The sequence below is a fragment of the Abrus precatorius genome, unplaced genomic scaffold (assembly GCF_003935025.1).
Source record: "Abrus precatorius isolate BTA unplaced genomic scaffold, Abrus_2018 Scaffold3, whole genome shotgun sequence".
NCBI classification, from domain to species: domain Eukaryota; kingdom Viridiplantae; phylum Streptophyta; class Magnoliopsida; order Fabales; family Fabaceae; genus Abrus; species Abrus precatorius.
Window position 1 is genome coordinate 23,772,375 of NW_020874373.1, and position 15,919 is coordinate 23,788,293.

At 36.3% G+C, this 15,919-nt stretch overlaps 1 protein-coding gene across 1 annotated transcript; it reads right to left on the reverse strand.

Moving 5' to 3' along the window:
* Window positions 1-13,842: 13,842 nt before the first annotated feature.
* On the reverse strand, window positions 13,843-14,448 carry LOC113862360 (proline-rich receptor-like protein kinase PERK9). The gene has a single exon (XM_027495451.1). The coding sequence runs from the start codon at window positions 14,446-14,448 to the stop codon at window positions 13,843-13,845; it is 606 nt and encodes a 201-aa protein (XP_027351252.1).
* Window positions 14,449-15,919: the final 1,471 nt, after the last annotated feature.

Sequence of the window (15,919 nt, forward strand, 5' to 3'; positions counted from 1 at the left end):
TATGGACCGAAGCATGATAGACGCTGCAAGTGGAGGGGCATTGGTTGACAAGACTCTAGTTGCAGCCCAGAATTTAGAATATGGCTGCCAACTCACAACAATTTGCAACTAGGCAAAATTCTTATGTTACCAGAAATGTGAGTGAAGTCCAAGTTACTGAGTCTAGTAAGCTAGAACATAAGCTTGATGAATTGGCATCCATGGTGAAGCAATTGGCTTCCATGCAAAAGAGTGTTGCTGCATCTTCACATCCTCCACCACCCATTCCAGCCATCCTGTGTGGCATTTGCGCAACTACAGACCATTACACTGATAGCTGTCCTACACTGTAAGAGTCTGACACTCTAGAAGGTAATCCTTGGGCTTATGATGCAAATATTTATACTAATAAATTTCCTTTTCCAAATTCGCAGCAACAGCCCAGTTGGGATCTATCTTCTAATAGATACAACCTAGGCTAGAGGAACCATCCAAATCTAAGATGGGGGAACAATTCCAAAAAACACAACTAGCAGCAAGGCACTCAATATCAAGCACACATGCTGGCCCAAATAGATCTCATCCACCCCAACAAGCTGAACACCATTACCAACCATCTTCTTCATAACCAAGTGCATCCTAGAAAAATGAACCATCACTGGAGGAGCTCATGAAGCAATTGACCATGAACAACATCACTTTCCAGCAAAGAAACAAGGCTAGTATTAAGACTTTGGAGAACCAAATAGTACATTTAGCCTCCTCTCTGAACCAGATGCAACCTCAAGGCTCAGGGAACCTTCCTGCATAAACTGTTGTGAATCCTAAAAAAGTGAGTGCAATCACTCTGAGTTCTGGAAAAGTGATGTAAGAGCCCACAATGCCCAAGGAGAAGGAAGACTCAAGCTATACTTCAGCTACAGTTGATTAGAGAGAAAGAAAAAGACTCAACAACAGTCAAGACCTACACCTGCTCAGCAAAAGGTAGCTGAAAATATTGAAAGAGAAATTCCTCTCCCATTTCCTTAAAGGGTCATCTAGTTAAGTAAGAAATCTGAAGAGATTGTCAAGGAGATCTTAGACACCTTGAGGAAGGTAGAGGTGAATATACCTTTACTGGATGCAATCAAGCAAATACCCAGATACGCCAAATTCTTGAAAGATTTACGCACCCATAAAAGGCGACTTAAGGGTAATGAAAGGGTAAAATATGGGTCAGAATGTTTCTGCACTTTTTGAGAAACAAAGAGCTACAATGCCTGAAAAGTGCAAAGATCCAGGAACATTTACTATTCCATGTGCCATTGGTAATAACAGAATTGATAATGCCATGCTAGATCTAGAAGCATCCATTAATGTTATGCCATTGTCTATTTTTACTTCACTATCTCTTGGCCCTCTGCAGTCTATAGGTGTGATTATTCAGTTGGCCAACAGGAGCACAACACATCCAGCTGGACTTGTGGAGGATGTGTTAGTAAGGGTGAATGACCTCATTTTTCCAGCTGATTTTTACATCCCTAACATGAAAGAGTCAATGAATAGTGTTGCACCAATCATTTTAGGAAGCCCATTCTTGAAGACTACAAGAACGAAGATTGATGTGCATGCCGGGTCACTTACGATGGAGTTTGGAGACAGTGTTGTCCGCTTTAACATACTGGATGCTATGAAGCACCCAAATGAAGAACACTCTATTTTCCATATTGACATTCTTGATGAATTAATAGATGATAGTTTGTCTAAATTTCAAGAAGGAGACTCTTTTCTTAATTTTTCTGATTGTGTAGATACTTCCATTTGTGAATCTTCTAATAGTTCTTCTCTATGTGACATTTGTGCTGAGAATTCTGATAATTTGAATGCAAATTCTACTACTTTTAAAGTTGATGAAACTGAAAATTCCATAAGGTTAGAATGTGATGTATTGAGTACAACACGTACAGTTGAATCTAACCCCTTTGATTTGAATATTACAGAGATCTTGTCAAATAAAAGTGTCAAATCACTTCTTTTTGTGGAGCAACCTCCCATATTGGAGTTGAAGCCCCTACCGAAACATTTGAAATATACTTACTTAAAAGCCAATGAGAAGCTCCCGGTCATTATCTCCACCAAGCTTGAAGGCGAACAAGAGGAGATATTGTTGGAAGTAATTAAAAGGCACAAGAGAGCTATTAGATGGACTTTAGCTGACATTCCTGGTATTAGCCCTTCCCTATGCATGCATAGAATTCTATTCAAAAAAGGGTCCAAACTAGTGAGGCAGCTTCTGAGAAAGAGAAAGAGGAAGAGGAAGAGGAAGCCACAACTCCAAGAACTAGAAGAGCTGTGTTTAGGAGCATATGAAAACTCAAAAATCTACAAGAAGAGAACCAAGCAGTGTCATGATAAATTGGCAGATAGAAGAGAGTTCTTTGTAGGTCAAAAGATGCTTCTATTCAACTCACGCCTCAAGTTCATACCTGAAAAGTTGCATTCGAGGTGGATTAGTCCATTCACAATTACACAAGTATTTTCTAATAGTGCAGTGGACATCAAGAATGACTTCATTAGCAAAAGCTTTGTGGCGAATGGACACTGTTTGAAGCACTTCCTACAATATTTAGTCTTCTTGGAGGAAGTTGAGGAGATTGAACTGCACATCCCATGCACAACCCTCAACCACAACCTTTGGCCTATATAACTCACTTTATACGTCAAGCTAGTGACATTTAAAAAGCGTTGTGTGAGAGGCAACTCACAGTGTTCTTAAGAATTTTAGTTATTTTTCTGTAATAAATGATGGTCTTGCATTTGAGCTTCTCTTTTCTTATATTTCATTATCTTGATGTTTAAGCATTTCTCTCTGCATTTTGCCTCAGAAATTGATAGTGTTTTTTTTTTGTATAATTACCATTTTTGTAAGGTGAGATTGTAATTATGGGGGCTAAGTACTGCGCAAAGTCAAGGAAATTTAGATGCAGCAGGGTAGCAACTGTTTCCAAGGCTTCACAGAATGCCCTCAATCCCATCAAAAGAAGCATTAATTTGATCTCTGAGTGTGACTCTGAAAGGGGGGTGATCTCTTTGCCTCTGTTTCACATTGTCTTAGTCTGTTTTTCCTGCATAGTTCTTAGATAAAATACAAAAAACATTGTCATTATTTCTTTATTTTTAATGAGGGTTCAATTTTGTAATTCTGATTTTATATTCTGATTGCACTTCCCATTCAACTCTCAATCATTCTCTGTTTTGTAAACAATCACCATTCCTACCATACTGAGCATATTTTCTTGTAAGGTGAACTGTACTCACATGTTGCTAAGTAATTATCATCTTTTACCATGGTAGAGAATTGAGCCTTAAATTTCTTTTCTGTGTGCACATTACATGTATTTTTGCATCTATCTTCTAGAACTTGCCCTATTTCTTAATTGAATATGCATTGTACAATTTTTCATCTAGATGATTGAGGCTTTCTTTGCACATACCCACCCACCCTAGAACACCCTTGCACCTAATTTCCCTTGTTCTACATTCCCTTCTTTAACCCAACTTAGTCTACAAACATAATTTTCTTCCCTTAAGAGAGGTATTTCTTTTGAGTTGCATCAAGAGTGATTGCATGAAACTAAGTTTGGGGTGCTAATTATGACTGTAGTTGCTTGAGGACAAGCAAGATCTTAAGTTTGGGGTGGTGAGCATTATACATGTCAAAAAAAAAATGCTTGAACTTGAAGAAAAGACTGATTGCCAAAGTCCAATAAATTACAAAAATGAATGAATGGAGGAAAAACAAAAACAAATAGAAATACAGCAAGGCATATTGATAGAAAAGTAATTCCCACATAAGACAAAATAATGAAAAACATGGTGAAAGAGTGCTTGAATCTCACTTGCTACATCATTTAATGCATTATATTCTAGTTGTTGTACTCATTCACTCAAAGGAATTCCCTCCTCTTATAAACCCACTTAAGCTTTTGTCCTTCCTTGATCAAAATTGAACCTAACCTAACCCCATTTGTGACTAACAAAGCCCTTATGATAGGTGGTTCATTGTATCTAATCGAAGGAGATTGAGAATTTGGGCAAGCATATGGTAGGATAAGGCAAAATGCATGAATTGAGGAAAAACACTTAGCCATTAATGAGTGAAGAGTGAAACACTATACTGTGAGCTGGATGATTTCTTTGCATCGTGTGAATTGCATGAAACCTTGCTAGATTTTTGTTTCAGTTTAGTGGGACTTTGCATGAAAATAATTGATATGAGTGTGATTGCTTTGTTGAATGAATCCATGATTTTGAAAATATTAGAAGTGCCAATTAGGGTCTAATATTGGAATCAAAATTTTGAGAAATTTTTTTAGATAAATCCAACCCTTTACCTTCAATTTTCTTGAGTTTTGATTTGCTTGAGGACAAGCAAAAGTTTAAGTTTGGGGTTGTGATGAATCCACAATTTATAGATATTTTGTCTAACTTTTTATAGAACTTTAATATGAAAAATAGACTTAGAGATTGTAAATAACATAAAAACCTCATTTAAGTCAAATATTATAGCTTTCTTAATTTTTGTCTTATTTACACTAATTTTTGTGAATATATTTTACAATTTTGATCATTTAAATGATTCTGCAGGAAATTCTAGACAAATTTTATGAATTTTTTGCTCTAGGGAAAATATGAACTGAAAGTAATCACTCTCAGGTACCATAGTGATCACTCCAAGGAACTGATTCCAAGAGGTAGGCCAGAGTAACCACTTTCAGTAGCAGCAAAGATCACTCCAAAGAGAACCACTAGGCCTGCGCGTAATCACCCTCAAAAGTGAGAGTAATTACTCCAGAAAGCTCCAGAATCACAGTGCCTGCGCGTAAACACTCTCAGAAGTGAGAGTGATCACTCTAAAAAGCTCCAGAATCACAGGCCTGCACGTAAACACTCTTAGAAGTGAGAGTGATCACTCTAGAGAGCTTCAGGATTAAGAGCCTTGCGCGTAATCACTCTCAGAAGTGAGAGCGATCACTCCAGAAAGGGAAAAATCTGAAGTTACTACGCCTAATCACTCTTGTTTACAGAGTGATCACTATGAGGTCATGTCAGACTTAGTATATATAGATTTTTAGAAATTAGGGTACGGATCTTTTCATAATTTTAGATTCTTTTGCCACTTTGGGAGCATTTTGCAGAGCTTAGGATGCTTGGATGACAGCCAAGGTCAATCTTAGGGTTTGATTTAAAATTTCTCTTCACTTTCCTTTAATCATTGAATTCCTTTTGCTTTCATCTTAAATTTGTAAGACCCATCCTCATGGAGGGCTAAACTTTCTTGTAATCCTTAGTGAGTTCATGGATTCTTGAATTCATGGGTATGAATGTCAATATAATTCCCTTTCCTTTATGAATTTATATCTCCCAACTCTTTGAATTGAATTAATGTTTGAATGAGGGAGACATTGCTTAATTAACCCTAATTCGTTTTAATGAAATTCTTAACTTGGTTTGCTTAATCCTAAGTTAATTTCTAAGGTTGCATAATCTTAGGGAAAAGGATTGGAGCCCATGTAAATTGCTTAATTCGTATGAGACTTTAAGGTTAATTCTTGCTTTTTGAGTTACCCTAATTCAGAGGAAGAGGAAAAGTATTGAATCTTGAGAGGTACAGGGATAGAATTACATGAACAAACTAAGGATTGCACATTTCATTGATTGGACACATTAATTTCATCACTTACCTTTACATTAAAATTAGAATTACACAAAACCCCTTTGTTTTAATTGCTTTTATAGTAAATGTTTACAATATGTTCAATGTATGTTACAAACCAAAGTCATCGGAGACAACCTAGGCTTGCATCCTAGATACTACAAATTTTTCTGCATACTTTGATGAAGGTTGACGACAAATCTTTATGCAAAACAAAAATTTGTTCATCAAGCTGACGTTAATCCACACAAAATATCATACGTCTGTCTTTCTTCTTAACCAGTAACACTAGAGCTCCCCATGGTGAAACATTTGGCCTCAAAAACTGCTTCTTAAGTAATTCTTCCAATTGTTGCTTTAATTCATTCAATTCCAGAGGAGACATGGGACAAGGGGCCATGGAAATAGGACTAGCACCAGGAACTAGATCTATAGAGAACTCGACCTCTCTCTCAGGTGGTAACCCAGGCAAATCCTTAGGAAACACCTCAGGGTACTCTCAAACAATAGGAATCTCATCAACACCACGATCATCCTTAATGTCTTCAGTAGCGAGAATCATAAAAACTTGAGCAGAATCACTTTTCTTATTTCAGGCTCGAGGGAGAGATTGATACCTCTGGATATCTCGTTTGTCACGACCCCTTTTTTGTAAGGAATCGAGAACATTGTTTCTACATCACATACTTATTTAAGGTAAATAAAAAGTAGAGAATATAAGTATGAAATATTCTTCTCAATTAAAATAAAACAAAGTTTCTTACAACAAATATCCAACAGAACAACATAATATTACATTTAGTTCATAATATCCAAAATACCCAAAAATTATAGTATATAGTTACCTCTACATGAGGTCTCAAAATATAAGGGAAAAAGGACTTTGATGCAATTTTACTCGACCCTAGCTTCTAACATTTCTTCACTGGCCCCTCCGCTTGTGAAGTAGATGCAACACCTGCTACATCTGCTTATGTACCATCGTACGATCATTGCAGTACACACGCACACAACGACATAGAAAGAAATGCAAGGGTGAGCTTACCAAACTTAAAATAAAATCATATATATAGAGCAAAATATTTCTCACAACAATAATCCCATGCATTTCCAGCCCATCTAATGCATAGCATGAAAACAATTTCCAACTGGTTTCACAGCCTAAGTAATCCAGAAGGAACCGAGCCAATCCGGGAGCGACCCATTCCGGTATCTGGATCCATACAGCACAGCACAGCAGCTCAGCATGAACTTACCGTTACATGTCTACCCACCTAAACATGTAACTCGGCTCTATAATGATGCAAAATATATATCTCAGCATGATGCACACCGCCAAAGTTATTTTAACAGCTCAACTAAAGCAAATTTATAATAGATCAGCCAAAATCTCAGCATTTTAAATCAATTAACAACAGTTACAGCTTAGAAAATAGCTTTTATTCAAAAGATCTAACAAAATAATATCAAAACATCTTGAAATAGCATATTAAACCGTTCAAAACGTAGTTCATAGGTTAAAGTAAACTCCCCGTAACTCAGAAAGATGATTCACACTAAATCTATCGAATATTACTTGTTTTAATGCAAGATTCACCGAAGATTTGGCTTTAGAACGGAGTTTCTCCTAAGAACACCATGAACTTCTATAAGAAAGAGAAGGAGAAGAGAAAAGAACGGTAAATCTAGCTTCAAACTAAAAGAAACTTACTTCAAATCCCTCAGAATAGACGTAGAATCTCAGATCTGACGAGAAATTTAAGTTTAGGAAGGTTTAGTATGAGAGAAATGGTGGTTTTTGGCCTTAGAACCTTTGAGAACCTTGGATAGGGGTGAAGAAATGAAAATTTCGTGTGAAGCCCCCTTTTTATAGAAAATTTTTGAAATTTACTGTTCACCACCTTACTATTCACGCCGAAAACACTGTTCAGGGCACTATTCACGCCAGAAAATACTGTGCACGCGTACTGTTCACGCACTGTACGCGTATGTGACGTCAGCCATGACGTCATGATGATGTCACTAATGACGTCAGCAGTCACTGTACATACACGGTTTTCACTGTTCATACGCGGTTTGCACTGTTCATACACGGTTTGTACGCGATTTGCACTGTTCATAGGCGGTTTTACTGTTCATCTGACATTGTTCATACGGTACTGTTCACTTTTTTTTTTTATAAATAATCTCAAACTCCATCTAAATCTATTCCAGTACCAAATAATCCTTTAATTAACATTGAATAAGTATAAAATATTATTGATTACTTAATAATAAATTTCTAGCCTGACATCGTTGATCCTTTTGGTCATCAGGAAAGTAAAAAACTAACCTCTTATTCAAACAGTCTAATATGACATGATTGGTGGAGAGCCAATCCATGCCTAAGATTACATCCAATTCAGAAAGGGGTAGACAAATCAAGTTGACAAAGAATTTCCAGTCCTCTAACAAGAGATGACAATTTCGACAAACAGTAGAAGTAATAATAGAGGCACCGGCTAGAGTGGAGACTCTAACATCAAAGCTCATAGAAAAAGTAGGCAGATTTAACCATTCAACACAACAATTAGAAATAAACGAGTGTGTAGCCCCAGAATCATACAATACTCTCAAGGAAACTCCATTTAAAATGCACTCACCTTAGATCAAGCCGGCAAAAGGAATGGTCTCAACACCAGTCATCATGTACATATGTCCTCTCGTATTTGGCCTCCCGGGAGGACTCCTGACATTTCCCCAGTTTGACTGGTCATGATTCCTTGATTGGCTCTGTCTATTTTTATTGTTACGGTTTTCATTCCAATCTCTCCTCCGTTAATTTCCTCCCCATTGTTTCTTGGTGCACTGCAAAAGTGACTAAGATGGCCCTGTTATCTACATCTAAAACAAGTAACAGGAGCTCAGCAACAATCTTTTTGGAAATGGGAGCCTCCGTAGTTGAAACATTGTAAGTCTGTTGGCTTAGGACCTCTATGGGATGGTTGTCCTACCCAAGAAAAATTATTATCTCATGGATGTTGGGGGCGAATATAGGGCTTCTTTCCTTCGCGAATCTCCTTTCTTTTTTATTGTGAGTTTTCCATGTGGTGTTTCTAGGGTCCAGTGTTCTTCTAGGCTACTTGTCGTGCCCTTATGTCATCCTCATAGATCTTACACTTGTCCACTAGCTCTGGAAAATGCAATATTTGCTAGTAACCGATAACTTGTTTAATGTCGGGTCGAAGTCCACTTTCAAACTTGGAACAGCGGGCTTGGTCGTCAGCGTGAGCAAAATAGGAACAATATCTTGACAACTCATCGAATTTAGTTGCATACTCGCTTATACTCATACTCCCTTGCTTCAAATTCAAAAACTTTAACTCCTTCCTTCTTCTAAGATCCTTAGAAAAGTACTTTTCAAGGAATCTTTGGCGAAATGTCTGCCAATCTATCACTACTCCTGCTGTTGTTAGCTGTTGGCGAGCAATCCTCCACTTCCCCAGCAAACATGAAAGTAACATATGTCACCTTCTCTTCATCCAAACATGCCATCGCCTCAAAAGATTTCTCCAAATCCTCAAACCAAAGTTGAGCCCCATCGGGATCAAACCCGCCGCGAAATTAGGAGGGCTTGTTCTTACGGAACTCAGACAACCCTGTATTTGGAGCTAGCCCTTACTGCATCTCCAAAATACCCACAACTCTCTCAAGTAAGGCATAAAAGGTCATATTCCTCTATTTCCAAGCCATAAAACTCTGAAAAACAAGTCATAGGCACATAAGATAGTAGGAGGCAACCAAAACCTTAAGACTATCAAGAATCAATCTCATTTAAGCAAAATACGCTTAACCAAGCAAAACATATATCAATTAGTTCTAAACATTCAGAATCACACAGAGGTAGGTAGTTTTGGCCATACCTAAGGCCAAATAGATTGCACTGCTCTCATACCACTAAATTGTAACACCCCATTTACAAGACTACTACTTATGTCAAAAATAGTTCATAGCGAGAAATTGAAAAACCTGTTGACAAATGACCCTATTTGTGATAATCATGAACATTAATATCCTGGAAGGTCGGAGGTCAGAGGACTTCATTCCCTACTGTACAACACTATTTCAGGAACTGACTTGTGTGTTACCTACTGTACAACACTATTTCATTTCCAGTCAAAAAGGTCGGAGGACTCCATTCCCTACTGTACAACACTATCTCATTTCCAGTCTATTACTTAACCCTCGTAGCAGGGTGGTGTTCAGGAATGGGCCTACCTCGACCCTGGTAATGTTTACCAATGCCAGGTTTAGTAAGGGTTTCTATGCTTACGTGGCCCAGCAGAGGTGAGCTAGTCCCTGCTGATGAATCCACATTTTGCTAGTATTTTACTGTAGTTTTTAATGCATTTGATAAAGAAAATATGTTGGAAAAAGTAGAAAAACTCATAAAAAAAAAAGAATAGTTAAGGTTTTCTTTTAGATACATTGTTATTTTAGCATTTATGAATGGTCTGTGTAAAAATTAATAATTCAATCTTATTTTTGTAGGAAAATCTTACCAAAGCTCATGAAGATGGAAGATCAATAGAAAAATAGAAGAAAAATAGCAAAACTGGATGCAAAGAACAAGGTTTAATAGAGTTGGAGCTGGGCGTGATCACTATTACTGGCGAAAGTGATTGATCCAGAGCTTAAATATGGAGTGGAATCTGTGCGTAATAACTCTTATCCATAAGAGTGAGTGTTCCAGAGAGTCTTTCAGCAGAACACAAGGCACGTTGTCACTTTCGCTGGTGAAAGTGAACGTTCTAGACAAGTTCCAAACTTAGCAAGTTGCGCGTTGACACTAATACTGGTGAAAGTGAACGTTCCAGAGGAACCTCATTCACAACAAAGAGTGCGTTATCACTTTTGCTGGTGAAAGTGGATGTTCCAGAGAAGCTTCATGTTAAGCAAGTAGCGCGTTATCACTCTCGCCAACAAGAGTGATTGTTCCAGAGAGACATGTAGCTATGCAAGTTACGCGTGGCCACTTTTGCTCATGAAAGTGAACACACGCACAACTCAACTTCCAGCGTTGCCACTTTTATGAAGAAAAGTGATCGTTCCAGTCTCAGAGAACACTAGATAAGCCTCTGCATGACTACTCTTGTGAAGAAGATTAGTAACGCGCTCATGGCAGGAAATCTATAAATTGAAGAAACGCTCAGATCTTTGGATCTTTTATTCATTTTTCGTTTCCATTTAGTTTCTTAGTGTGTAGAGAGTCCAGGAGAGCGATTGGGGATGAACACCGAGCTTCAACCTAGAGGAATCAAATTAAAGATCAGTTGAAGATGACTCTTCTGAGTTCATTCTCCTCTTCTCTTTCTTTCTCTTTTTTTGTTGTAATGGTTGCTTGAATTCTTCATAGTTAGGGATTGTGAATCCAAAACGAATGTGTTGAATCAATTATGGATCTGAATTTTGAGTATTTTAATGAATTGAGTGATTGATTCTACAAATTCACGTAGTGATAGAATGGAAATTTGATTAACTAATTATAGAGAAACTCTTGTCAATGGAAATTGAATTTGTTCTTCATATCTAAATCAATTACCAGGATTATAGATGTCTTAGGGATAAGATAACTTGACTATGCAATCTTCTGGTTTCTAACACCTAATGCAACATTTAATTGAACTAGATCTAAGGAATTAGAGTGATTTGATTGAATGTTAGGTTCATTGAGTTAAGGAATTAACCTTTGAATAATATAACATGAAATTAATTGTCATTCCTTCTAATTACTTGAAAAGTCAGAACCTTATTGATTCAACATTGAAGTTTTGGTGAAACAATTCCCTAGCTATGTCTTCCACATCTGTTAATCACACATTTGCATGTTCAGTGTTCTGTTTCCTTTCTGAATTTAATATTTGTTACTTTTAATTCCAAATTCCATCTAAAATTCATGAAGCTCAACTAATTGTAGCATTGTGAAATGATAATTGAGCACTTTTATTCCCTGAGAATGATACTTGGGACTCTAACACAGTTCTATCATTTTTATAACTTGCTACATCATCACTAGTACACTTGCTAATCAAATTAACTTCTCTTCTGAAGTGTGACACCCGCCCTTTAGGTCATCCTCTCCCTTAACTACCCACAAGGTTCCCCGTGAACCAAGACACTGTGTCCCACAGTGTGCTATTCTGTGATCTTGACTCCCCCATTTTTATCATCCAAATGCATTCATGCAAATGTTTCAACGCATATGCACACTTAGTTAAATCCTGAGTATATCCATTTAAATATAACAAATCAAACCCAAACAAAATAAAATAGTAAAACAACACTAATACATAGTCCACAGTCTATCCTCCCATTTTGTACCATTTCTAATCTCTTGGTGAAATCAGATGAACATCAATCATATATAAGCACAACAATTAATAATTATTGGACTGCACAAATAAATGTTACCAATCATTCCCATACGAGATGAAATAACAAAATTCACTAATATATATAATCCACTTGATGTTTTCGCTTATTGTCTTTCTCTAACCTCTTAGTTAAATTAAATGAGCATCTATCACGTATGGACATGGTGATTTTACAACTATTAGGATACATTATTTAATACTATTCACTAACTTAAATGAATACGAAACACACCGAATCCATTAACACATTATTTACTCCCTAGCTATAAAATATTGTTTTTGGCTAAATTTCTAGTTAAATTAAATAGATATTAAACGTGTGGAAGCTGTGATTTTTAACTGACGTAATACTCTTATGAAATTTCACAAATCAAACCCAAACAAATATCCTAAGGAAATCATTTAGTATATATAAAAATTAGGATAAAGTATTTTTGAGGTAGGCTAGATTCTAACTAAATACGTGAAGGGAAAAATCCCCACTTTTGATTTCTTGTGTAGCAGGTTTACTTATTTCTTACTCTTTGAGTGGTTCTAGTTGTCCCTAGAAGTCTTTATCTTACCAAATTTGCAGAACATTTGTCTGGTTATAAGTATGACGTGCCTATATCCTAGCTTCAAATAATCATACTAACCAAAACTAAAAGAAAGAAACTTGCATCCAAAACTAGATATATCCTACCACAGTCCATAAATACAATCCACGTCAGTACAAGAAAATACACATGTTACATCCAACTTTTCCTTTTATTACAAGAAATTCCTAACATTGTAAGCATACAATCATCCATCTTAAATAAGTATGCTGGGCAGACCTATAATTAAACAAATTTGAAACTTTCAGTAAATTGATAAATCCATATTTTACTAGTATTTTACCTTAGTTTTTAATACATTTAATATAGAAAACATGATGGAGAAAGCTGAAAAACTCATAAAAATAATAGAATGATCAAGTCTTTTCTACATAGCTACTTTTCTGTGTAAAAATTAATGATTAGAACATATTTTGTAGGAAATTTTGAGCTAAGTTCATAAGGCTAGAAGATCAAGAGAAAGGTAGAAGAAAAGTAGCAATTTTGGAGACAAGGAACAAGAATTGATGAAGCTAGTGTTGGGCGTGATCACTATTTTAAAGAAAAGTGATCATTCCAGAGCCTATTTCAAGGATTGTGATGATACGATTTTCGTTTGCATAAAGATTTGTCGCCAATCTCATCAAAATATGCAGAATTTTTATGTAGTCTAGGATGCAAGCCTAGGTTGTCTCCAATGACTTTGGTTGGTAACATACATTGAACATGTGACACCCTAACGTCACAAGCTTCAAATACAGTAAACATATATCTAAGGGCATAATATTTTATCGTAATATCACACACACAATTTTGTAAATATAGGAGTTAACGTGCATAACCAAATATTCATTTAATTACTTGTAATTTAAGTGTGCATCATTCGTAACATTCTTTTAAGTTGTCATGTAATCAATCTAAGTGAAATTTTAAAGGCTAAACTTATTTGTCAAGCGAAATTTAAAATTAACTAATTTACCATACATAGCCACAACATAATTCATTTGGAGACTAATAAAACATAAAAGAGATCCCAACACATGTCACACCCCTAGGAGAACAAAACTACACATCATCCAAAGCATTCAAAAAGTAACTAACAATCCCCATATTAATTCTCTCAAAATTTCCATCATGCAAAAAGAAAGGAAACACACACATGGATATACATAACACTAAGTCAATCCAGAGGAGTATACTCCTCTGAGGGATCAGAGTCAGGCGAAGTAGAGAGGGTAGCGTCCGGGTTGGAAGGCAAACTGGGCAGGTCCTCGTCTACATCTTCCAGCCAGCCGGGAGTAGGTGGAGGTATATGGGAGTATGGGGAGGATAGGGGTAGTGAAGGACTACGATGTGAGGGTCCGGCCTCATCAATGGCTGACAGACGGCGAGGTGAAGAAGAAGGGCGAGGTCTAATAGATGACTCAATCACCTGAATGTCCACACACTCAGGCTCAACGGGAGGAGAGGAAGAGGGTCGAGGTACATGAGAATCGGGGGTACTATTCAGGATAGGTAAGGGAACAGGAATATCAGTGTCCATAGGAGCAGGGGCGGCCACAGGTGGAATGAGAGGGAATGGTATACTGGTAGCGTACAAAGGTAGAGGAAAAACAATCTCAACAGGCATATCTGTGATACAACGAGTCTCCCAACCCACCTCAATAACTGACCCAAGGGTCATCTTGGCAAACCCTTGGTAGATCGTCTGCTGGGTGGTATCATCGTAGATCCACAAGTCATCATCGGTTGGGAGTACCGACACCTTCATCATTTCGGAACCCATCTGCACACAGTTTACACAATGCACCAAACAAACAGACATACACCACAAAGGGGAAAACAAAAGAGAAAAGAAAGGGTGAGTCCATAATATCAATCAAAGTGAATACATGTAAAAGAAATACTTTATTAATAGTAAATCCATCAAAGAATCAATGCTGCATTTGAAATAAGACAAAACGGAATTCATTATTATTCATAAATGAGATGATGCATGATGCAAGTAAATTATGGAGATTACTTTTTCTTTTATGATAATTTCTTGCTGTTATGCAATGCATGGGGATCCCATATACCAATTTCCATTTAATTCACTTTCAATCTCAAGGCGATCGGAGGACTCCATTCCCTACTATCACATCTAGCACATTCACAATTTTGTGACAATGGTCAACCTTACACTTCACGAGTGTCATTCAGGAATGGGCCTACTGTGATCCTGGTAACAGGTGTTCACGTTAGGCTTGGCAAGGGTTTACTGGCGACATGACCCGGTCACAGTAAGCTACTTTGCGCCATTGGGTCATTCCCCCCTTTTACCATCCTTAAGGTTCGTCATTGATCCTAACACAAGTTGTGCCAACTATAGCCTTAAGTCAATTCCTTTTTAACAAGTATGATGGTCTTAATTCACCTCTTTACTTTATCCTTACAAGTTCTAGCTAAATCAACGCAATAATCATATCACACTAAGTCAGCAGGCTAAGTCATTTAAAGTTAAATCTATTCTTGTTATATTGTATGATCCCTTTAATTTTACAGATTCTTGAATTAAAGGTCTCCTAATCATTTGAGAATACTTACTACTCATAGGATTTACATAATTTATTCATTATTTTATTTTATATTTGTTAATTTATGAAACTAGGATTAAACTATGTTGGGAACTATCCGATGGAAGTCTATGTTTTCTAAGGCTTTCGAACTCAAAATTTTTTGTCATTTATTTTCATGAGTGCACTATAATTATTATTAAACTAACTAACAAATAAAGGACTATTATTAATAGCCAAAAAATTTATTGGACCCATATATACATATATATATATATATATATATATATTTTGTTCAGCTCTACATCTGCGTCTTTGAAGTTCACTTTACTCTCCTCATCTTACTCACTATTTTACACCTAAAATTAAAAACAAAATCTCGTGGCATATACGTACACACATATATATATATATATATATATATATAAAACGTTTTCTTTCTCTCTTTTCTTTATATTATTATTATTATTATTATTATTATTATTATTATTATTATCATTATTATTATTATTATTATTATTATCTAAGGTCTATCTCTAATTTCACCATGTACTATTCCCGTCTAATTGTAATTTGTCCTTAATTTGGTTTCTATCAATCTGCACTTATTCTCCTAAATTTCCATTATCTAGCATCATTGACACCTTTTCCGGTAGTACAGTGTAATCATATTTTATTACTATTGTATATTCAATTTGTCCA